Source organism: Poeciliopsis prolifica, unplaced genomic scaffold, assembly GCF_027474105.1.
Source record: "Poeciliopsis prolifica strain line A6 unplaced genomic scaffold, Auburn_PproV2 SCAFFOLD023, whole genome shotgun sequence".
NCBI classification, from domain to species: domain Eukaryota; kingdom Metazoa; phylum Chordata; class Actinopteri; order Cyprinodontiformes; family Poeciliidae; genus Poeciliopsis; species Poeciliopsis prolifica.
This window is the reverse complement of record NW_026562398.1, coordinates 3306595-3330543: the sequence shown is the minus strand read 5'-3', so window position 1 is coordinate 3330543 and position 23949 is coordinate 3306595. Positions and strand designations below refer to the sequence as shown.

Below are 23949 nucleotides of genomic sequence, written 5' to 3'. Positions count from 1 at the left end.
CGTTTCTTATTTACTTGTTCTCTGCTCCTGGTTCTATTCAGCCTACTGTCTCCATTTTTAAACAAAAGCCTTCAGCATTGTATGTCTGAGACCCACACAGCCTGTCTGTCTTTTCTTCTAAACTCCCTTCCAGTTCTGGTGTCCAATCAGTAAGGCGGCAGCTGTACAATGCAGTGTTGAGGTCAACCAGAGAAACACGAAAAGTCATGAACCAAAGGCAGGCCTAGAGCCTTTGTGACTCTGCCTGTAGCCTATTGAGGTTAAGTAGTGTCACAGATGTAGAAATGGCTTGGTGAAATGAGAGGACTGTGTATAACAAAAAGAATATTGAAAGTCATTCCATTGTGGCTACATTTAAAAGGGTTGTCTTCTTTAGTCCCTTTTGAAATGGGAAACCTTTAAAGGATAAGAATCCCAGTGTTCCCTAACAAAAATCTCTGAGTCTGAACTCTATCTCTGATGTTAAATGCTTTGGATGGTGATTAGATGTCAGTGGAAAATACAAGGACACAAAAGTATCTGGTATTTGTTTGAAGTGGTATAAATAAAGCCAATGTTCTTCTGTGGAATTGTGAAGTCAATTGAAAAGACTCACTGTCTTTTCAATTCTGTTTTTCACTTCTCTGTTTGGACTTTACAAACCAACCATCCCCAAAACTTTCAGAACTCCTGATTTCAATATATATTTTTTTCTTTCTGGGCCTTAATATCTGTCCCCCATTATTATTTCTTCAACCAGAACAAAGCTTCCAACATTGTTTTGGGCAGCCTGATCTGCCCTTTTTATCCATGATTTTATTTTGCCAGAGAGCAAGGCTGCAGTTAAGGGGTAATCTTTTCTAAATGGCACTAAATAAAGTCCCAAATCCCCTTCCCTCTGGACATAAGAGGATGAATCCCAGCCGCTATGTGCAGGGCTTACAGCAGTCTGGGAGTCTGTTAGGCCCAACCACACTTATTAGCAGCTACATGCTTTTTGGGAAAAGGCTGCTGAGAGGCTCTAAGCTAAGGCCTACTTCTGGTATACTAGCCAATACTGCAGTGATCACCACACCTATTGGATGTGTAAACTCTACTCTGCATTTCAGAAAAGCAAAAAAACGTAGTTAATGTTTATATAAAGTGATTTCCTGTCCATCCTCATGGTTTACAGTCCACTTACATAGACATATGGTGAATGGTAATGAAAAATTTGCTGCACAGTTTAGGTGAAATGGCCCAGCCATAATCCAGAATCATTTTAAAAGCTTTTGTCATCCACTCAGATGAAGAGAATACCACCAGCACCCATCCACAGTTCAAACAGAGGTCAAGTTCACCCTTGACCTCTGTTTGAGTAAATACTGTAACCCTGAAACATTAGCGAGTATTTCAGATCTCATTGAATGCATTATTTGAGCTGCTTTTGGTGGTTTACTTAGGTTTTTGTTTTTAAATCTCAGTAGATATGTCAAGGTTTTTTTTTTATTTGTTTTTATTTTTATTATTTTTTAAAGAAAATATACATGAATACTTCACATTCACTGGTCCTTTCTTCTGTGGATTATTTGAGTTCAACTGAAGAAGTTACTTATCAATGTCTGTTAACAATGTAATTTTTTGAATAAAGTAATTTTCAGAAGCATAGTTACAAACAAAAGTTTCATAATTTTATAAATGCAACTTTTTGAGTGCCCTGGATGGAGGGGGTTATGTTTGGCCAATCTCTTCTTTAAGAAGTTTTTGAAATCTAAAATTTAAGGCTCTAAATTTTATTCCATACCATTAATGTATGGACCAAGAATTTCAGGGACTCTATAAATAATGAATTACTTTTACATCACGCTAAATTGTTTTCAGGCCTTCAATAGCAAGGAAGTTATTCCACTGTGCCTCCATACTGACATGCTTAAAATAATACTGTGTCAGAACCAAATTTCTGTTTTAGAATAATGTATTTTTTGAAGTTTGAATGAGGTTTTGAATAAAGTCAGACATACATGTATAGCAGCCTTGGAGGGTCATGATTCTGTTACTGTAATCCATTTAGTAAAGACTTGAAGTGGATAAGGCAGGAATCCAGGCTAAAAGCAGGCATGAGGTCATGGCAGTGGCTGTATGGCTTATGTAGTACAACATGATTTACTCAGTCAAAGGTCAGACTCCTGTTTTCCTTCCTCTAAACAGTTTTCTGACAGTGACAGAGAGAGAACTGTCTCACATAACACTTGCTCACCCTTAAACTCCCATGAGTAGCTCCACAAACTAATGATGATCATCCCTTATTTTTTAGGTAAACTTTTCTGCATCCCTCTTTAAATAGTGCCCAAAGGTTTTGTCTGGGGCTTGTATCAACAGACTTTCCTTATCTGCTTCGCTGCAGAGTCTAAGCAACATCATTGACATAATGGCACCCTCATAAGAAACATGTAAAGGCCGTCCGATGCTTGTTTGCATCTTTGTCTGATTGAGTCTTATCTCAGTCGCAAGGTCTTTTGCTTGATTCTCCATCAAATCGTTCTTCTTCCTTCTATTGAAAATAAGTGGAAGCTGGTCTCCCCTGCGCCCAGCTCGGCATCCTGTTTACACGTGAAGGCTCCTTTTTTTAACATAGAGGAAGTATATGAAATATGACCCTTTATCAGTCCGGATATTTTTTTCAGTGTTGTGTGGGAAGTGACCACATCTGGTTCATTAAGCAAGTCTCTTCATTATGCGTCTCACCCTAGTTTTTGTTTAAATGAAAGCAGTTGTTTTTTTTGTTTTTGTTTTTTGGTTTAATTTACAATACCAAGGAATGATAAAGTGAGAATTCTTTTTCTCCAAAGGAATTATCTAACTTTTTTTTCTCCTGTTTTGTTCTGAATTAAATCAAATGTCAACTCAAATGTCTGTCAATGAATAATCCCCTTTCTCTCCCTTTACACTTGTCTCCATCCCTTCATCCCAATAAAGTTTTATAGTTTAAGTCCATTACTTAACTCTAAAAATTAATTTCATTAATTGCTTGTGAACTTCTGTGTTCTCATTTTAAAAATGTCCAACTCTTGCTAGCTTCAAGGTGAAACTCTCCCCCACAATTTCACAAAATTAGAAATATGTATGGATCTTGTTTTAATGTGAAGACCATTTTAAAAACAGCTGCCAAAGTGTGTGTTTTAAATTGTATAGTAAAGTATTGCTGAAGGAACAAAACATCAAAAAATGCTGGCGCAGGCTTCTTGCGCATGCATTAAATAAATAAACTTGAGGTTGGTTCTTATGGACAGATGGCTTGTGCCCCACCCCACCCTCAGGTCTGAGGCTTTTGATGCGCTCCACCCATATGGCCCCACCACTAAACAGGAGTTTTGTTTGCATATTCTGCTTCCAAATCTTGCGCTGTCCTCTAATTTGAAGCAGCCGATAAGATGAAACTGTACACAGATGTTCCCTTTTGATGATATTATTACATTTTGGTGTGTCCTCCATCTACTCTTGCCTAGTCATCGTATTTATATTCTGACTTATTGAGTGGTGTTTTCTGTGTTAAGTAAAGTAATTTAACCAGATCCCAGATCTTCTGAAGCACTGTCAACTTTTAATAGTCCATCTATTCAAACATTAGCAAACTAAATTTAAAGGCCTGCCCTTTTGCCTTGGAGCTTTGTCTTGCTTTAATACCACTGTGCAATCAGAGAACAGTAGCATTCCTCCCACATGTTATGAACACCCTCTATCGATTTCCTCCATCGCCCACTTATCTCTCTGCTCTCGCCTGGCCCCCTTTTGTAAATAGACTACTCAGTTACAGTTTGCAAAATGTGACTTCCATCGGTCCCATACTCTGAAGCCCTTATGTTGGGCTTATCAGAAGTGGAGGAGTAGATTATCTAGCTAGTGGAAGGACTTAAGTTATGCAGGAGGTTGGATGGAACATTAATTTTTGAAACTGGAGAAAGAAAAGGAGTTGAGATTGTAACTGGATGTGTGCCAGACTCTCATGGGTCCTTGAGAAAAGCAGATGGAGGGGAAATGGGTTTGAAGGAGGAGTTACGGAGCAACACCTGGGTTTCCTGTGGGAACCACATTGGTGTTTTGTATTGTTTTATATGGGAGACAAATGAGGGTTACTCAATCAGCTGACTAAAAGGGCTTAAAAGGTCTTGGATGATCCAGCTCTCTGTTAAAGTTTCCCTTTCAGATTTTGGCTTTTGCTTTACAAAGGCGATGCACCACCTAAACCCAGCCTGGGCATTCTAGAGCCAGCCCATGATGGTCAACGGAAAATCAAAAATTAATTATCCAAAAGTGTTTATTCTTCATGCAAATCTGAACATGGTGTTTTTAAAATAAAAAAAAAAACTGTGTAAATGTAATCATTTTTTGGGGATGACCTCAGCACCCTTGTGTCTGCGCCAATGCTAGCGCATGCTTAAAGTAAACTGAGTAAGGGCTGCTGAATATACCACAATTTCAGCATCAGTGTGTGCATTCATCGTATAGCAACTGACTCTTTGAATCGCAGTATTTGTTTGCTCTTATAGCCAGTTGTCATGAATGCACACTTTGCATTCCCAAAGTCCCAAACCTGAATCAGATGTTAGACTGAGCCCAAGATGAAGGTTACAGAGAGTGAATAAGATCCTAGTGCAAACTCCTAATATATTAGTGGTAATGTGATTCTGTTTAACACGGGCTGCAGTCCTCACATTTTACAGCTTGAAACAACAAAATCAGACTATATGTCCAGTGGAGAACAGGGCTTTGTACATTTTTCTTTTCCATTTTTTTTCCAACAGTCACTTACACTAAGATAATTGGAGGTTCCAATTGTCAGTATAATCTATCACTTCTTATTATTCTATTGCCATAACCACTGTTAACAATAGCCAAGAAAAACCCAATTTCTTAGTTAAAAATTAAATGTATGTTTAGGAGAATAGCAGTATATTTCCAGTCCTCAACAACAATCACATCCACTCATGTGTCCTTTGGGAAAAAATAGTTGCCCACATCAAATTAATTTTTCACTCTGACTGTTATAATTGAACATGGCAGTGTTACTGTGTGAAATTCCAGATTAAAATAATAATTTGCAGGCATTGAACAGACGATTAGTTATCTTTATTCCGCAGCCCTTTTTTCACTTTGAATAAAATCCATTAAGCATACAGTGGTGGTAGGAAGGTCACTGAGCCGCCATTATTTCTTGCAAATTGAAATGAAACCGTTATCCACCTGACTCTAGACTTGGCCTGAATGTACTGGTGATCAGAACATGAGAATTGTTCTTCTGTAATTTGGAAAAGTAGGTCAGTGTTTTGTGTTTGGCCATTACCAAGGGCAGAACCCTGTCGCCTAACTGCCTGTTGGGGTTTCGATATATGGGTGGATTTATCACAGTTGATATGAAATGACAGGTTTGTTAGAAATGTTCTCGCACTAAACGAAGAGACGGAAGTTGTGATGCAGAACTCTATTATATATAGCATGAGTCTATAAAAGTCTTGATTTACTCTTTGCTGGCAGCTATGAAATAACAGATCAGTTTTTTTGTTTCAGTCTAACCGCAGCTCCTGCAAAGCTGAACTTCTTAACACTAGAGAGAGATCATTTTGTGTGGGTGGGAGTGTCAGAGCTCTCCAATGTGTCTGTGTGCACATGGTTCCAGCTGCTCCCCTTGTTGGTTGTTTCTGTCAGTCAGGGGAAAAAAATGGCTTTTCTGTTTGGGAAAACATATGCAAAGATTACACATTGAGCTGGTTCTCTGGTGGGAATATCCTAAAGATCTATTTAGTAGATTAGTAATTTTTTTGCTATCATGTAGACCTGATTAAAATAGCAATGAAAATAATCAAACCAATCACAGAGCAGATCAACCAGATCTCTGATTTGGCGATGTGGGTAACGGCTTCCACCAGAATACGAGGGAGGAGAGCTAAAACAGCCATCTGCGTAGCCCTCGCCTTAACCGGCTGCCTCCCGCTCTTGTCACTGTAATTGGCCTAGTAACCATAACGACGCCTACTCCCCTGGGGTGCGGGCGCGTGGACCTGGGAGATCTCATCCAGACAGACTGCCTGGCAGAAAGAGGAAGCGGCAGGCAGATTACAGGCAGGAACAGATAAGGCTCCTTTTGCATTGCAAATGACTGAGGTTGTGAATGCTCCAAGCTGGTGCCGTTACAGCTTCCAGAGATAAAGAAACCAGATTCCTGCTCTGACTCCGACGTACGGGGGCAACGGGAGGCCTATTGAATTTCTGCCTCCCTCCTGAGACCCCGAAGGCTTTTTTCCTCCATACTGTCGCAGTTGAACAATAGAATCAGTAAACAGACACAAACAGATGTATCCTTGTTATTAAATGATTGCTATGGTTAAGTAATTAAAACAATGACTTTATTACCAAGTGCTACACCACAAACAGAAAACAAATCTTGTCAGAAAACTTCTTATTTCCAATTCCAAATTTGTCTGTTACTTTTCTGTTCACACATGTATATTAGCTCGCCAGCATCATGTATGAGGCTTTTAAATGACATACAACCAGATTGAAAGCTGAGAAAATAACTGATTCTCTAGCTTACAGTTATGGCCACAATGACTATTTTTACTGTGTAATAGTAGAGGAACTCGTCTCTGCACACACACAGCGAAGCCTCAGTCGACTTACTGATGGTGTTTTCCTTGACTTGCAGGTGTTCTGACCTTTGAAGATTTATTTTTTCAGCCTTTGTTAAAAGCATGATGACGATAATTTAGCATTGTGTTTGACCAGGATTTCTGCTCTTACCAAAGGATCGCTTCACTTCTGATTATTGGCCGTTCCAATGTCAGAATAAAACATTAGATGCAGCCAGAGCTGGTGGAAGCATTTACCGCCGCTGAATCATTACAGACTTCAGAGAGCGGAGAGAATTCATGTACCAGCTGTGTATCACTGAGCTCCTGCAGCCCAATTATCTGAGTCTCATATTTTTATGATTGGGGATCAGCCTTTCAGTCATGCTTCCTAATGAGCCTCATGAGTGTTATTAGTGCTTGGCATGTAGAACACTGAATGCACTAATACATGTGTGCATTTATAGCATGTGTCTACTTTCTCCTGCTGCAGCTTCCCGGTTGTTTTTAAAGCTTTATGCCTTTCAGTCTTATGATTGGTGTCTACTTCAGGCAAAAGCATTTCTTTTGCAACACTTTCCTCTGACCTCTGCTGTCTTACGTCTGTGTTTGGTATTCGTGGCCACTGGAGTCCACGGCTCTTCCTGTGTGAATTAAAAGCACGAGATGCTTTTAGTGCTGGTGGAACCCCTGTGAGGCTCCCACCTCCTGCTCCTTTTCCATCGAAGGGTCAGCTTGCATCAGTATGACTGCAGCTTCTGGTGATGCAGAATGTCAGACTGCGAGGCGTGCTGCATGAATTTTAAATAGGACACGAGCGTGTATGTGTGTTGAGTCTGTGAAATTGCCCAGGCCTGTGTGTGAATAATAGCCCAACGGCTCTGTGCTTTGCAGAGAGTCGGTAGCTCTGCGCCAGGAAACATTTCTGTCTCCCTGGTTAGCATTTCTCTCACCTCCTCATTCTATTCTCACTCATGTTGTTTAGCACTGCTACACTTTTCAGTTATCTCACCTTAAACCATCTCCATTTTCTCTTCCTACACATGAAGAGCTGTTTTTGTGCTGTGACACAGTTTTTGTGATTTGCTGGTGCTGACCATAGGAACGTGCTAAAGCAGCAAAAGACGAGATCACTAGTAAGCTGCAAGACGACACTGGAAAGATGACCTTCAGGATGAAAGTGAATCTGTATTTAATTTCTCCCCCATTGCCCAATTTACAGAAGAGTAAATGATTAGCTGCTGTGTTACTCATTATAGCAAATGCCACGGGTGTAAGATAGACAAACAGCAGTGTTGTAAAACAAAAGAACTTGTACTGTGATACAGGTTTTACATGTTTTCACTATTAATACATGATATAACATGTAGAGTGAGAATGCACCAAAATGGCTAAAAGTGACTGATCTTCTGCTGGATTGACCCTGACCAGCCAGTTGGAAAGTCCAAAATAAAAACTTTTTTCAGTCACTGTCACTGAACCCACCATAAATAAACACGAAGAGGTGCAGTAACACACAAAAAATACTTTTGTTTGTATTTATCTCATAATGTTGTTTGTGTTGAATATGTTCAGCTTTAGCATTGTGTTGAATAATAAAGTCACAAGAAATACTTTCATAAAGAATCAATTTCCTACAACATGTTGGGATATTTCTGCAATTCTTTTGTGCTGCAGTAATGCTAGTTACGCTAAGCTCCTAATTATAAATTAAAAGGTCAATTCTTCATTTTATCTTCATTGTGGAAAAAAATATTCTGAATTAATATTTTCTTATTAAAAAAAAAAAAAAGAGGAATAGTAATCAGCTAAAGTCTCTACTGGCAAGTCAAAACCTAACCAAAAACTGAAGATTGGAGTTAAAATTCTGATTGGTGGATCACCAAAAAAGGTTTTAAATCCCAGACAAAAAAAAAAGTCTGTTTAGTATAGTCTTGTATCATGTTGGTCACTTTTGAACTCCATCCCTCTAGAGACATGGCCAGCTAAATATAGAATTAACACACAGCTCGGAGCAATTTGTGTTAAACTCACTGGATGCGCAGTGGCCTGCAAATTTAGTCCAAAGGGAAGAGGAAGGAAGCGAGCAGGACTATTTATCATCACAGTTTATGACTCCACGTGAGGCGAGATTCACGAGGCAGGAGATTCTATTCAGTGTGTGTAGTTGCTGTTTTTTGTCCCTCGCTGCTCCTCACTTCCTCTGCAGTTGCATACAATGAGAACCCTTCCACTGATCAGCCTTCAGGGTTGCTGAATCACTGCTTTGGCATCTGGAGTTGACCCCAGCTCTCCAGCCTTCTGTATATGAGTAACAGAACCTGTCGACACCACACAGTGTCATTGTTTAGCATTCGCTACAGCCTCTCAGAGCCCAAGAATGCTGCTGAGGAGACGAAAATCTCAGTTCAGCAACAGCCCCCACGACAGATGCTACCAAAATGTTAGTTTATTACATTTGTGCATGTCAACGTCTGTCAGCCAGCAAATTCTCAGTCATACTCGGTAATCCAGTGATTGCATCGAAGTCAGCTGTGATCCATTTCTTAGATTTTGAAGTGCTTCCCTCTAGATTATATCATAGGTGCCATTAGTGGGTTTTAGGTGTTTTCATACTGATTCACTCGTGTTACCTATTTCTAGAGTCTAGCAGTATTTTATGACCTCTGTGCTTCCTTCACTCCTACAAAAGCACCATCTTAGCCAGGAACACTGAAAAACTAAATAAGATGATATACTGTATGTGTATTTCAGCTCCATTGTGCCTCTGAGCACTGATGTATTGATCTATTTTTCACCTGCAAGACCCTGATGCACCACATCTCCCCTCCCCCGTTGTGTACTTGCCTTACAGGTCAAGTGAATCATAAACGGCTTATGTGTTGGAAAAACAAACAGTGACTGCTTTGGTCTGTGTTTCATCTGCGTTGCGTTCCTTTTCCATGTAAAGTTTTGAAACGAAGAAATGTTTTTGTTTAGCAAAGCCTGTGTGTCCTGCCATTCAGGACACACAGGTCTTTATAAAATGTTTGAATTTTTTAAGACTAATTTTCCAATGTTTCAATAACATTGGAATCAGTGGATTTGTCTTTGAAGGTTGCAACATTGTTCAGGTTAGAAGACATGCAGCATCACGAGTCCCGCCATGTTGAGCCATGTGTCTTTCATGGCATCTCTCGCTAAGTTGCAGTGTTTGTTTTCAAGTTTATATCTGTAAAACAAATATAAACTGAACCCACTATAAATAAACACTAAGACTTCTTTACATGAAGAAGACTTCTTGTAAAACTAAATTATTAAAATAGCAGCACACTTCCTCCTTCTGATAGTTTGTATCGGTCCACGCAGCAGTCTGTTGTGATTCACTTCAACACATTGATCTTCAGTTCTTATGTGTGAAGATTGTTTGAGGAAGTTATGATTCTAAAAAGATGAGCAAATCAAAACAATAACCTCCTCAGACACGTGAGGTCGAAGATCATTACAGTTCTGCACTTTGGCTTTTGAATTACAGTGTAGCTTATAAAAACCAGCACAACTGCAACATATGGTCGGCTAAAGATGAATTATAAATTGAGTTGGCCGCTCACTGGGAGATTACAGCCTTAGCTACGTGCAATCAATGTTCCCTCCCTCAAAAGTAGCCTAAACTCTTGCCTCCGTAGGAAACTGAGATTAAATTCAGTGGGTCAGTGGGGTTTTGGCAGGGGACTCTGTTTGCCTCAGTGATATCCCTCTTTAGATTTGACTGATTGTCCCCTCAGAAACCAAGCCTGTTTTCAGATTATAATGATGGGATTCCCCTGAGTTTGATTGGTTCCTGTGTGTTTAATAAAATTTTAATCAAACACGGCCCCCTGCTGATTATTGGTATGATTTCCTTCCTTGGCATGTGGCACAATTTGGGACACGCACCATAAAGCACAATTTAACACACAAATTGTCTGTTGACCTACACAGGCTTTCTTTAAAATCCCCACTACTGGTTATGTATTTACCAACCAACCACCACCACGTAGGTAGGAGATTGTTTATACTGATGTACAGAGACAATTTCTGTTGATGGATAATGGTTGAATTTCTCCTGGTTCTTCAGTCTTCCGTCAGAAACTAAAGATTTTAATAAACGGATGCAACCTCCTCCTTCTGCAAGATCCAGCTGACTGGAACACTATTAGTGTGGGTGCTGTTACAGAGCAAACAGAAATTTGAGTTGGTTACATTTCAGCATCAGTGAAGTGTTCATAAAATAAAACAGGAAGCACTAAAGCTGTAAGACGCAGTTTAAAAAGGAAAATATATTCCACATATTGTAATGTTTGTGCAGTTTATTGTGGCTGCAAGATCAAGACTTAAGGAGATAACATGAAGGCAGGAATGATAGAAAACAATATCTTCAATGGTCTTTCATGTTGCATTGTAAAGAGGATGATGAGTTTGGATGTTTGCCACAGAAGTTTATATTTATTTTTTGTACTAATCTTTGTATTTTATCTCATTTGTAAGATTGTTTCTACCATCTGAGCAAATAAAGAAAACGTTGCAAGATCATGCTGACTGGAACACTATTCAGCACCCACACTCCTTTCAACTCCTTTCAGCAAGTTGTGGCAATGATTTAATAAGTTGTGGTTCAACTCTGGAAGGTGTGTTGATGAGGAGCTGTTAGCAGATGCCACGAACCTTAAGAGAGATTTAATCTATTCTTCCATAAGGTTTCTCCCTGAAAATTTGTGAAACAAGCTGGTAGGGCATTTCGACAGTCAGTCATCCATTGGCAAGTTGTGTTTTGGAGTTAAACTATGTTTAGAGTTGACATAAAATTTGAAAATAGCCCTTTATAATTATGTGTTATTGAAACATTGGAAAATTAGTCTTAAAAAATTCAAACATTTTATAAAGACTTAAATAAATAAGTAATGCTTAACCTGATGGGGTCACAAATAAAGCCTGGTGGCCCACCAGGTATATAATACACTGAGGGGATCCCTGTTCCATCTGAATTTCTGCATGACTGGGAGCCATCGGTTAGTCGTATTGTGCAAAACTTTTCCACAATCTCCTGTTTTACAAATGCACAAATCTGTCCAGGTTTTGCTAAGTAGGTCAGTTTGATAAATATATATTTTTTTTCTTTTCTAGAAGCAATCACTGGGATTCATACAATGCAGGAACATGCCAGCAGCCAATTGTAATAGCTGGTCACAGAGAGAGGGAAATAAGGTCATGTTCTGCATGTGATTTTTAGATTACTGTCTGCACACCCACTCTGAGGAGAGATAAAAAAGAATATTTCCACCCAAACAATGACGTTTACGGGATTGAAAATGAAATCTGTTATCAGGCGGGTGATTAGTTTGAGAAAGCAGTGCGTGCCCTACCCTAGTTTTCCACTGTGATGAAGATCTGTCTCTTTTAGTGGTTTGACGTTTCTGCCTTGCAGGCTAATAACACATTAAGGTTGTATCAACAAGACAAAAAAAAAAAAAAACGTTTTCATGACAGTTTGTTGCCTTTTAATGCTGAGAAAAATTAGAGGCCAGACCTTCATGTCATATGTTCTTTTAATCTTCCTAAAGTTGATCCTCTCCTCATCTGATTTTGTGACCTTCTCCTGTTTTGCTATGATCTTCTAAGGTATTAAAGTGCATTAAAAACAGTCCTTTCACAATCACTCAGGCACTCGTCTGTTTGCTCTACTTTTGCTGTTTGCCCGTTTCCATCTGTGGGGTCACTGCAGTGCACAGGCTGGAGATCCTGCAGCCAAAGGAAGGGGGTGGGAGGAGATTTGGTGGGTAAGACACTCTGATGCAGCCCAGATGGACCCTAAATAATAATCTCCACCGAGCGATGGGACTGTGGCGATTCTGCTCCACAGTGGCCAGGTGAATCACTAAAGAAGAGATCAGAGTCAGGTTAAAATGGGTGAAGCACAAGCAAATGTTTCTTCCATCAAGTCCTGATCCTTATATTCCAAAATGTGACACTCTCTTAGTCGCCTTGTATCAAATATTTTTGTGGGACTAAAATAATATTTTCTGCACATTTAGGCCTTTGGACAAGCTTACACCAACCACAGGAAGGTAGCAGCAGATGGGGAAAGTCGGGAAGAGTCTCTCATCCAGGAGTCGGCGTGTAAGGAGGCCTATTATGAGCAGAGAGTCCTGGAGCTGCAGAACGAACTGCGGCAGACGCGCAACATCCTGACCAATACCCAGTCTGAGAATGAACGCCTTGTTGCCATCTCCCAGGAGATGAAAGAGGTAAGGAGTGATACGAAGCCCCTATTGTACAGTTCACCCTGTATTTGCTTTAAAGAGTAATGAATTATTTATATTTAATATTCTGGATTATTGCATTGTGTATCATGTAGCCAACACCACACAGTGAGGGGAGAGGAGGTCTCTATAGCAACAATTTGAAATGTTTTTGTACACATCGTTACCATGGTAGCCGATTTAAGTGGATGCTCTAGGATGGTTGTATGTTGCTGCATTAACTCTGTTGTATAAATATGTTAACTGTCCAGGTACTTTATTGTGTCTTTGATGGCAGAGATGAATTCTCATCTGCTTCTGACATGTTTTGACAACATTAATTACCTAATAATTACAGAAACGCCTCATCTTTGAACTTGATGTTCTTTACTCCACCCTATTGTCATGGGAGGTGTGGCAGTAATACTGAATAAAGTAGCTGGGCCAGTTTGTGTTTTTATGATGTAAATCACTTTGAACTGCCTTGTTGCTTAAAGGTGTTATACAAATAAACTTGATTGATTGATTGACCATGGGAAATGTCTACTCCAAAGAGATGACAGGATCCCACACTAATAATTGACCAATTATCTTAGTTCAGATTCATACATGAAAATAGTTCTCAGCCTGTTGCTTTTGCTGTTGCATCCTGGGCATGCTTCTTTATTAAATAACTCTCATCTCAAATAAAACAAACATGTCAGTGTTTGTGTGAGGCTCAATCCAAACCATTTCTCGGCACACATTCCAGCAAGCTTATCCTAATATCATGTAAAAAGCCATTATTCTTGCCCTACTTTGGACAAAGCCTGCCCTCTTCATTCCTGCTATTTACATGCGTTCACAGCCAATTGACCTTATTTGAAGAGACAACAGCCCAGTTCGGTGCGTGGGCTGCGTGTCCTTGCCAGGAGATGTGTGATGCATGTGCAGCAATTTCATAATGTGATTCCACAAGTGATGACATTATATTAGCAAGATACTAGAACAGGCTGGAATTACATTGACAGGTGTGTTTGAAGCAGCTGAGACAAGAGGACATGAAAGGATGAAATGAGATGAACAGAGGGTTACGTGGAGGCCCATGGACATGATTTGTTTCTTTGATGATGAGATCTATGTTCCCTTGGCAGCCAAGTCAAAAACTGGAATAATAATGAAGGGATTATGAGTAGAAGACTTTATGGTGAGATTAGCTTTATAAAGGGAACAGACACCTGGAGTGATTTGGTTTTAAGTTTCATCATCTTTAGTTTCTATAGCACGTCAATGAAGCTACATGGATCACCTTGAATTTTGCTTCTGACTTTGTGCTCTCCTCTTAGATGCACTGATCAAAATATTGTGGACAAATTCTGAGCTTTTTGACCTTCAGATGCTCATTTTAGCTAAATAAGAGAAAGAGAGCAATCACTGTTAAAAAGGATTTTAGAAATTGTTGACAGGTTTGACGTTTCAAACCATCTTTAGCAATTCGCAGTAGATACAGCACCATTCCAAAGGATTACACACAACCACCTGTAATTAGCAGGGTCAAACACCAAACATTCCATTCACTGAACTATATACATACTGTATGGGTTTTTTGCCATTATTTTTTATTGACTAATTGTCTGAAACATGTATTTGACCATCCAAAATCACCATCTGGTTGATTTGTGCATCTCCATGGGACTAACTGTGATTCCTGTTTTTCTTTCCGGTTTAATTATCTTTCCATAATATTGTTAGACCCAGCTGGTCTTCCACAGCAGATTTTGTGCCTAGTGCTCTATTTTTAAGGTCAAGTCCTCAATAAGGGAATTGGTGAATTTCTGAAGAAACCTCATTGGTACGTAGACATCTGCAAGACCGACTGCTGTTTTTTTGAGTCAATGTTCGAAACAGATGCCAGCATGCTTCTAACAGAGATTAGGGAAAGACTTAAAAATGGCATGTTTCTGCCAACGACTTAAGTTCTGAAAAGCTCTAAATACAGCAATAATTAGGTCAGCTGCTGCTTCTCCATGTTGGTGAAAGTTAGTATTATGGAAGCTCGATGTGCTCTACCATGCTATTGACCCACTGTGTAAAACATGCCTTGAGCCAACCATCTACTCAAAACATGTTTTCTTTTTCTTGTTACATTTTAAACATTAAATTCATCACCTGAGGATATTTATTACAAATACCTTAATGGTGGATTTAAATACAGAGCAGTTCCGATTTACTGATTTACAGGGTGGTTCACTGGTGTCTTTATGGCCAATGACGTCCCCTTTATGACCACCGTGCTGTATTGCAATGGACTTTAATCCACAGTAATTAGTAGGATAAAAGGTTCTGATGTGTAAATTACCTCATGTATTCGAGATAATGGCACCCCCACCAGTGCCACTTTACAAGGGTGCTAGGAGTGTGTTGTGGTAGGCAAATGGAGAAAGCCTGGGCACTGAGGCTGGCATTGTGACCACACTGGCAGGCCTGAAAGAAGCCTTTGTCTCTGGGATTTTGAATTAGCCCTGAGCTGATGCTGGAAGAGGAGAGGGGGAGGCAGTAGGACACACTGAGATTGATACAAAAGAAAAAGGAGACCTAAAATCCATTTTGAGAAGGAGCTGGGCTTAATGGGCACAAATCCATTGCCAATAATGGATTGCTCTGCTTTTTCTAACCATGCAGGGCTAATCATGTAGTCAGAAGGTGGACTGAATGACTCAATTATCATAAGTTTAACATGGAATGCAACTGACAGTCTGCAACTGTAGCTTCTTTCTTTTATTTGTTTGAAATGAGTAGCGATACGTCTGCATAGTTTTTTTTCAATCTGAGAAACAATGTATTTTAGTTAATAGCTTCCACTGACTCAGTATATTTGAAAGAAATGTATCCAAGCATTCTCAGTTTGATGGTTTTTGTTCCAAAACCAATTGTTTTAAAGCAAAATTTCACATATCTGGAAGCTCCATTTACTTAATTGGATTTTGTTGCAGCTGAAGCATCTCAGCTGATTTCATATTTCCCATTTAAACCAACCAGACAATTTCATGCCAAACACTCATATGGTGACACAAAGCAAAGATGAGACATATTCCACTGGTACGTCTCGGTCTATAGGATTATAGTAGGAGAAAGAGCCAGTAACATTGTGAGGAGGTGCGCGCTTATAGGCATGACTTCATTAAATCCAATCTCATGTATTGTGGGGAATATGCCTCTAGTGATGCGCCTCATTATCTTCACAGAATGGAAAGCCCCAATGGATAAGTGTCAAGACATTATCATGCAAAGCCAACATGTTGTAAATGTTATCAGTGTGGTTTAGCCTATCTTCACACTGTTTTCCACCCAGAGAAAGAGTTTCTCTCTACGCCTCCATTTTCAAAAGCTAAGGTTGGCCCTTAAATGATGAGATTTCTCAGCTCATTTTAACAGTTTGTAACCACAGTTTCTTTCAGTTTCTTTAAGAGTGTGAAAGTGGAAGGACTGTTTACTGACGGAATAATTCTCCAAAGGGGAAGGAAAAAGCTCACTACAAACAAGATAACTGTTTTTATTGTGCACAAAAGAAGTCTGAGTACAGAGCTTCATGTTTTCAGTTTTGAAATAGTGACCCACAGAGGCTCAAGAGTAATTTTGTTGGCATTCCCAAGGCCCTGCCTTGTGTTGAAAGGTCTGACTAGCGTTGTGTAGCGATCCAAGGAAGGTTGCTCTTTGTTCCCTGTTATTATCATCTACCGCCATGAGGCTAATGTAATAAGACTCCAAGTTCTGGAGGACTCCAGGGTGTTGATGTCTGCCTCCTCATCATTTCTCGTGACATTAAAGCTGAGATGGATTTGCCCTGTTTTTTTCTATGGCATATTGGAGGAGAGGGTGCAAGGAACAATAAATGGAGAGAAGGCTGACAAACTGCTTCTAAGAAATCACCAAAACAGCCGCCAAATATGAGGAGTGGGGGATAAGAATGGGCTATTCTTGAGTTGGATCAATCTGTTTTAGCAGCGTTATTCCTACTCCAGGAGACACAACCTAATGAATTTCTGAGTGAGTGTGTTTGAAAAAAACATTAGACTCCCTGAACTTCAGATTTTATTGCCTTCTAATTACAGGGAATGGTTTTTATTTGTTTATTCAGTGATAGACCAACATACCAAAGGCTGAGGCAGAGGTTCACTTCTCAGCAACACAAAGACCCCGAACATAAACAGTGGCTGAGTTTAAAGCATTTTTGTGTGTTAGAGTAGCTTAGGTTGAGTTAAAATATAAACTCAATTGAGAATTTGTGGAAGAATTTGAATATTTTTGCTGATGAATTCCATCCAATCATGGAATCAATCACTAGGTGTGGAAGAACTGGTAGAGACATCAGAGACATGGAAAGACTTGCAGTTGTAATTGTAACAAAAAATTATTCTCCAAACATTGTGTCATGGATCTAATAGTTTGGTTCCTATATTTAGAATGCATTTCTTAAACACGTTTAGGAGATTTTCAATTGATCTTTATAATTATTCATTTAACTGCTGCATCACTAGACCACAGAGATTTTCTGCTGTGGATCAATGTTTACTAATGAATCAACTACAGCTTATACATACACACACAGGCACTCATGGGCACTTCCATTAATGGGTGTAAACTCAGATTTTCCACTTTGAAAAAGGGAAAAGTACGACGAGCCAGTCACTTCTAGAGTTCTCTGTTTTCATATGATCTGCTTTCTTTAGATGTACAATGTTGTCTGTGGTTTCATGATGAGTTGGAGCTCCATGCAAACAATGGCAGCCCCTCGCAACAAAGACCAGGATAAAAGCGGATCGGCTTTCACCCTCCTTGTTTTTGACTGTGGCACAATGTCTCTGAGCTTTGATATTCTTGGCCTTGTTCGTGTAGCTGCTCTACATCTGTTATTCATGCACTGTCTCCACTGGAAGTGATTTGAGGTAGATTTGGCTTGGCGGGTTTAGCATAAGTTCTTATGACTTGTTGAAGGACGTGTTGGTTTGCTCCTCGTCCTTGACTTCGATTTGTGGCGCAGAGAGATTTCAGAAAGACGTTTCCCTCGCTTCTACTTTTCAGATGTGATGGAAGATAGATTTAGCATGTGGGGGAAAAAGTGATTGATGCATGGCTTTTAAAAGCACACGGATGCAGAGATGATGGAGGCGCAGTGGGGGTTGGGAAAACTAGAGCAACGAGGATGATGAAAGGGCAAGATGGAGGTCAGTGGTGTCAGTAGAAGTAGAGAAATGGAGTCAAAGTAAGCACAGGGAAGCTGGTGCTCTGCCTCTCTGTCTGTCTCTGTCGTGGCATTTCTGGGCTTCTGCACTTTGTGAGGAAATGTGTTTGGAAAGAACTGACACATACATGTTGCTTAAGTGCAAAGTGAATAACATGGAGAGGGAAATTGAGGTCAAGGGGCTTTCTGCGAAAGCAGAGAAGTAGGGCAAAATATGTATTTTCCCAGTCAGATTGGCCGAACGTATAAATAAAACAGTCTTGTACCATGTTAGAGTCTAGCCATCATTTTAGCAAGAGGTAGACTATGAGTAGAAGACAAGGAGATTGCTCTCTTTGTAATGGTTGTCATGCTCATTGCTAGACATTAAAGACTCCAAAGACTTCTAAATCCTTCACTGTTTAAAATGTCGTTAATTATGCCTGTAAACCAGCTAAATTCTTACTCATCATTCTTGCAAAAAAATCTAAGATGAAAATTAAAAAAAAATTGCCATGCCTTTGGAAATTTTACGATACAGTTTTGCACTTTGGCATAGCCTGCTTGTGTTGGTTCTGCCACCCGGTGATACTCTTGTCTGGAACGTGTGTGGCAGATAGGACAGCTGTCAAGGCGTCACCTGTGGTGACAGAAGCTACTGCCGCTGACCTGACGTAAGCCTGTGAGTGACGTCTTCCTAATGATCTCTGTTGGAGGCAGCAGATTGCTCCCCAGAATAATTCCAGTAACATTCCCCAGAGTGTCATTACGGCCCTCACACAAATAAATGTTATTTGCACTTTATAGTTTTGGAACACAATTTCCAATTTGGGGCACAGGGCAATAGAGGACGCAGAAGGGCGAAGGTCACCACCCATGTGTGCATTTTAATCAGATCGGAGCAGCGTCTTTTCATCTGGATCGAACAGAGCTAACCCACCAGCTGAGGCACATAGCCCTGACCAGGAGGAGACCTGAGCAGCCAGCTGGCTCCACATTGTTCAGCTAACAAAAAGAGATTATTCTGCTGAGGAGATTATCTTCACAAACATAATGAATTCACTGTTTATATTGTCTGAGACATCTGAGCTAATGATGCTCTTAATGCTGCTTCCTCAACTTTGCTTTGATTCTTGTCTCCCTCAGAAGTCATAGAAGTAAGTCTCTTATTTAGTAACGCACCAATATGGTTCATCAGACATGTGCATCTGATGAATCTTAATTCATCAAATGATGGTCTTAAATCTGCTCTGCACTTGGTGTTTAATTATCGAGCTGCTAACATGGATCATACTCTTGATTTCTCGAATTTAACAACATTTTACAGCCTTGCTATCCATCCGAACCAAATATTAAGAGTAGTGTGGTGTAAAAGCAGGGAGCGTTCAGAAACACTGTCGGTTGTTTAAGACGGCGTTAATAAATTAGGTGTTTAATGGCATCTAATTGCAGGGATACTCATATAAATAATACTTGTGAGCTTAAACTGCCTACAATCTGCACTATAATCTTTCATAAACCAGATTAAGCCCAAACAATAAAAGAATGAGGCATTTACACAATGATGTGGGTCAGACAGAACTATTGGGTAGTAAAAGACAGGTTGAGAACTGGAATCTTTTTGGTTTAAATTCCTTATCTTTAGCTCCTTGTTACCAGTTTAGGTGCACAGTCATAGTTTGGTATGTTTGTGGTGTACTCTTATGCTTTTAGCTGATGGATTGAAAACAGTGAGGTGTTCAAAGCTTGACGTAATGTTCTAGAAGGTAAACCTGCTTTCAACTTTTCTACAACTCTGTCTGAACTGTCTGCTGTGACTTTGTCTCATAATATGTTTTGCTCTCTGATGCTTTCTAACAAATCTTTGATGCTTTCAAAGAATATTTGGATTTATACTACGATTAAATTATAAGCAAGGTGATTCTACTGATTAATTGTGTGCCTTACTGAAAGCAAATGTTTGCCCTGAATTTAAGACATACATACAATAAATACAAAAGTACTTATTTGATTGAAAAAAAAACCCAAACAAACAATAAATACAACACAGTCCCTCAACTTTGCAATGATGTGCTACTTGTTGGGCTGTCATAAAATTCCTATGAAATATCAACACATTTTTGTAACGCATCTAAACTTAAAAGGTTCCAGGGGTGTCAATGTTGCTGCAAAGCCCTGCATCATAATGATAGTTAATCTACATGTATGTCTAAGTGAAACCCCCTCAAGAGCGACTTTGTCGGACCAATAAATTGACCCGAGAGGAGGGGATTTTAACGTAACCATATGGCAATGGCATGAGAGAAAGGGGCCAAATGGGCACATACAGATTGATAGTTAATAGTCTCTTCGTTATTAGAAAATCTCCTGAATGAGAGCCCACTCTCATTAACACATTGACACAAAATCCCAGACATTTTTTTTTCATTATTCTAACTAATCATAAAAGGCAACTAAGTACTTCCTTATAGGCAACTGGTAAGGTTTTGCATGGTTCAGTAGGGAGATAGAAGCCTTATGGTGGAAAGGCTGGTTCCTAGCTTCTCTGTGCTTTATTTTATTAATGAAGCGGGAGCAGCATGAGGTATCAGACTGCACTTACAGTACATTAGAAACAGAGTGGTGTTTGGTAATAGGAGCAAACAAAAAAGTCAAACCGCTTGTTTCTCTGGCACACTTCGGGGACATTTCAGCCAGTTTTTGCACTGTCTTTTTGCTGTAACTTCCTCACTTGTGTCTCTTTACTCTTTAGACACAAAGAAAGACTCATAATGAGGTTCTCGTTTGGATAATTAGACCATTGCAAAGCTTTCCACCCACTCACAGGAAGCACTCGTCCCTAAGAGAGACAAGGCAGGCTTCAGTCCCTGCCTTTAGTGCAGTTAGAAGTCTTAAGTGAGAGAGCTGATGGCCCACTGCCTGGAGCGACACCTGGTACCTACCTCCCAGCAGGCGCACATTTGGTTCATCCAGACGGGAGAGCTTTATAATTTAGTAAGATTGAAAACGTAAAAAACTGTTGCAGTGCTGCAGCTCTCATCAAAGTCAGCATTGCTCAAGCTGACTGCTTCTCTAATTCTGCTTACCTACAGAACGGGGAGATGATGGAGCTCCAGAGGAATCAGCTGCGTGACGACATCAAGGAGTACAAGTTCAGGGAAGGCCGTCTGCTGCAGGACTACACCGAGCTGGAGGAGGAGAACATCTCTCTGCAGAAGCAAGTCTTAGTGCTCAAACAAAGTCAGGTGAGGAAGTGCCAGAGGGCAGTGTTGCCACGGTAAAATCATATGCATGCAGAAAAAGATGAGATGACTAACCATAAAATAATTCGAGATCCCTCTTAGCAAATTTCTATTTTCTTCTGAGTATCATTTAGCGGCTTCTTAGGGCTAAAATCATTTTAAACAAGCCAATTATCAAATATAAACCCCAAAGTCAATTATCACTGCCTTGTTTTCACTGACAAAAAAAAAACATGACCTCTTTTTCATTTCTAGTAATGCTATTTTGTGTTGAGTTTTGCATGTCCACCATGAGAAGAATTAAAAATCAACCACTGTCACTAAACATCAAATTTTTTTTTTTTTAAGTTTATACTTGTATGTTATTGAAAGTTGTTTTGAACTTTAGTTAGTAATGGAGCAACAACATCAACAGCCTTAACACTGTTTAAGGCTCATTGTTACAATATATTGATACAGTACGATGCACAAGCCCCTGTTGCTTGTGGAAATTTTTCTACAACCCAAAATTTATTATGCTGCTGTGATAATATCACCCGTTTGTTGAACAACTGCTGAATCATTATTTATCAACTTCATATAGAATAAAAATTTTCCTTTTGTCCAAATTTAGCATTTTTGTTAGCTGTAAGTCGACATTTTCAAAACTAGCAGGAAAAAAAACATTTGAAATATATCAATTTCTGTCTGAATGTTTCATTTTTAATTGACTTAACGAACTAAATTAACTTTTTGATGACACTCTCATTAAAATGCAACCTGTATGGAACTACAAGCCCTTGTGCACACTGACCACTTCTGACGATTTTTGTCATAATATTTACAGGTGGTTTTCACCACAATCTCTGATCGACAATGAACTTTTGGTGTTTTATTTTGACCTAACCTAAACCTACTCATATGGATATATTAGTATGTGCTCAATAAAATTTTTCCAAATTTAGAAGGATCTCAAATATGTATTTAAAAAAAAGAAATGTTTTTATAATGATGCTTTTGTTTTTTAAGTCTCCTCATCAGTTAACTCAATGGCTGATTTTGTGAAATTTCAGAAATCTTGACTCCTCTTGCCTCTGCTCTGTCTAGGTGGAGTTTGAGGGTTTGAAGCACGAGATCCGTCGTCTGGAAGAAGACACCCAGTTCCTGAACAGCCAGCTGGAGGACGCCATCCGCCTGAAGGAAATCGCTGAGCGTCAGTTGGGTGAGGCTCTGGAGACCATCAAGACGGAGCGGGAGCTCAAGACCTCTCTGAGGAAAGAGCTCTCCCACTACATGAACATCGGAGACACTCTGTATCACAGGTAACCAGAACACAAACAAGCTGCTGTCAGGCTTTTTATGGAACACGTTCAGATCGTCAAATTACATAATTTCCCACATCTCTCCCTCAGTCCTTTAAGCATTTCTCTGGATGGCCTCAAGTTCAGTGACGATGCCACCACAGAACCTAACAACGATGAGGCTCTGCTTGGATACGAGAATAGCTTCACCAAACTGGCCAACACCATCAACGAGGACAACCGCATCTCCACTCCTAAGAAGGAGGAGCTCTTCTGCCCTGTGCCCAGCCTGGTCGACGACCTGCTGAGTGAGCTGAACATCTCAGAAATCCAGAAGCTCAAACAGCAGCTGATGCAGGTTGGTCTCTGTTCACATTTCTTTGTCACACAACAGAATTGCAATGTCTTACGGATTATTTGTTTCTGTCAGTTTTAGAGATAATCGTAATTTCAGTGGAATAAAAAACAGATAAAAATAGCAAAAGACAAAATCTGAATGGATCAAAAATCTTTTGTTTATCCTAAAGCATTATTTTTGAAAATGAACCAAGAAGGAAAGCTGTGGGGTACAGCCTGAACACATTGACAACTTTTAGGAAACCTTAGAAATTGTATTTATCACTATTATAAGATGTAAAAACAGTTTAAAAGATCTTTCTTTAAAATGTTTATAAATACTTGTTTTGCAGTTTTTGCTCTTACAGAAAGATCCGATTTTGCCTCTGCTCCTAAAATAAGTAATTATTAAAGAATGCAAAAAAAAACTAAAAAAAATTTTAAGTGTTATTTTGTTTTCCAGTATTTTTTTATAAGAAACTGGAATTTGCTATAATTGGCATCAGCATGTCAGCGTTTTGCAAGAAAACAAATGGATCCGAGAAGTTAACTTTAAAGTCCTGATTGGTCCATTTCTAACTACCAGGACAGAATTCATCTGTATTTAAAGGTGTGTTTCTCAGAGGAGAGGCTTGCTGTATCCTGACCCGTCAGCCTCAGGCATCTAAATCCCATTACAGCAAAGTTAATCCAAGGAGAGCCAGACACACACACGCGCCAGGCTCCACTGGGCTCCCAGGGCAGCAGGTGGTGCCACCGGAGGTCCTGCCATCTGCTTGCTCATCACCACAAGATCACTCACACATGTCTGGGTACCATGGTCACCAGAAACCCATCTGAACCTTTGGATAGGAATTGTTTTTCACACTATGTTTATTTTTATGTCTTGTGATGTCTTTTGCCTTCATCAGATGTAGAAATGGCAGCTGGGGAAAGTCTGTTTCAGTGACAGACCATCTGGTTCTTTTTAGGGGTGATATGATCTTGAAGCCTCCTAAAAAAGATCTAATGGGATAAAGACCTAAGACAGCTTTTACCTAGGCCCACCTTATG

At 39.7% G+C, this 23949-nt stretch overlaps 1 protein-coding gene across 5 annotated transcripts in view; it reads left to right on the top strand.

Moving 5' to 3' along the window:
- Positions 1–23949, top strand: part of LOC129370442 (protein bicaudal D homolog 2-like) — a 41512-nt gene that overhangs the window by 4170 nt on the left and 13393 nt on the right. For all 5 annotated transcript variants that reach the window (XM_055046453.1, XM_055046451.1, XM_055046450.1 and 2 more), the window contains exons 2-5: positions 12632–12844; positions 21131–21283; positions 22367–22581; positions 22672–22918. In XM_055046453.1, the coding sequence (XP_054902428.1) occupies positions 12632–12844; positions 21131–21283; positions 22367–22581; positions 22672–22918 (828 nt within the window). The remainder of the gene's footprint in view (positions 1–12631; positions 12845–21130; positions 21284–22366; positions 22582–22671; positions 22919–23949) is intronic.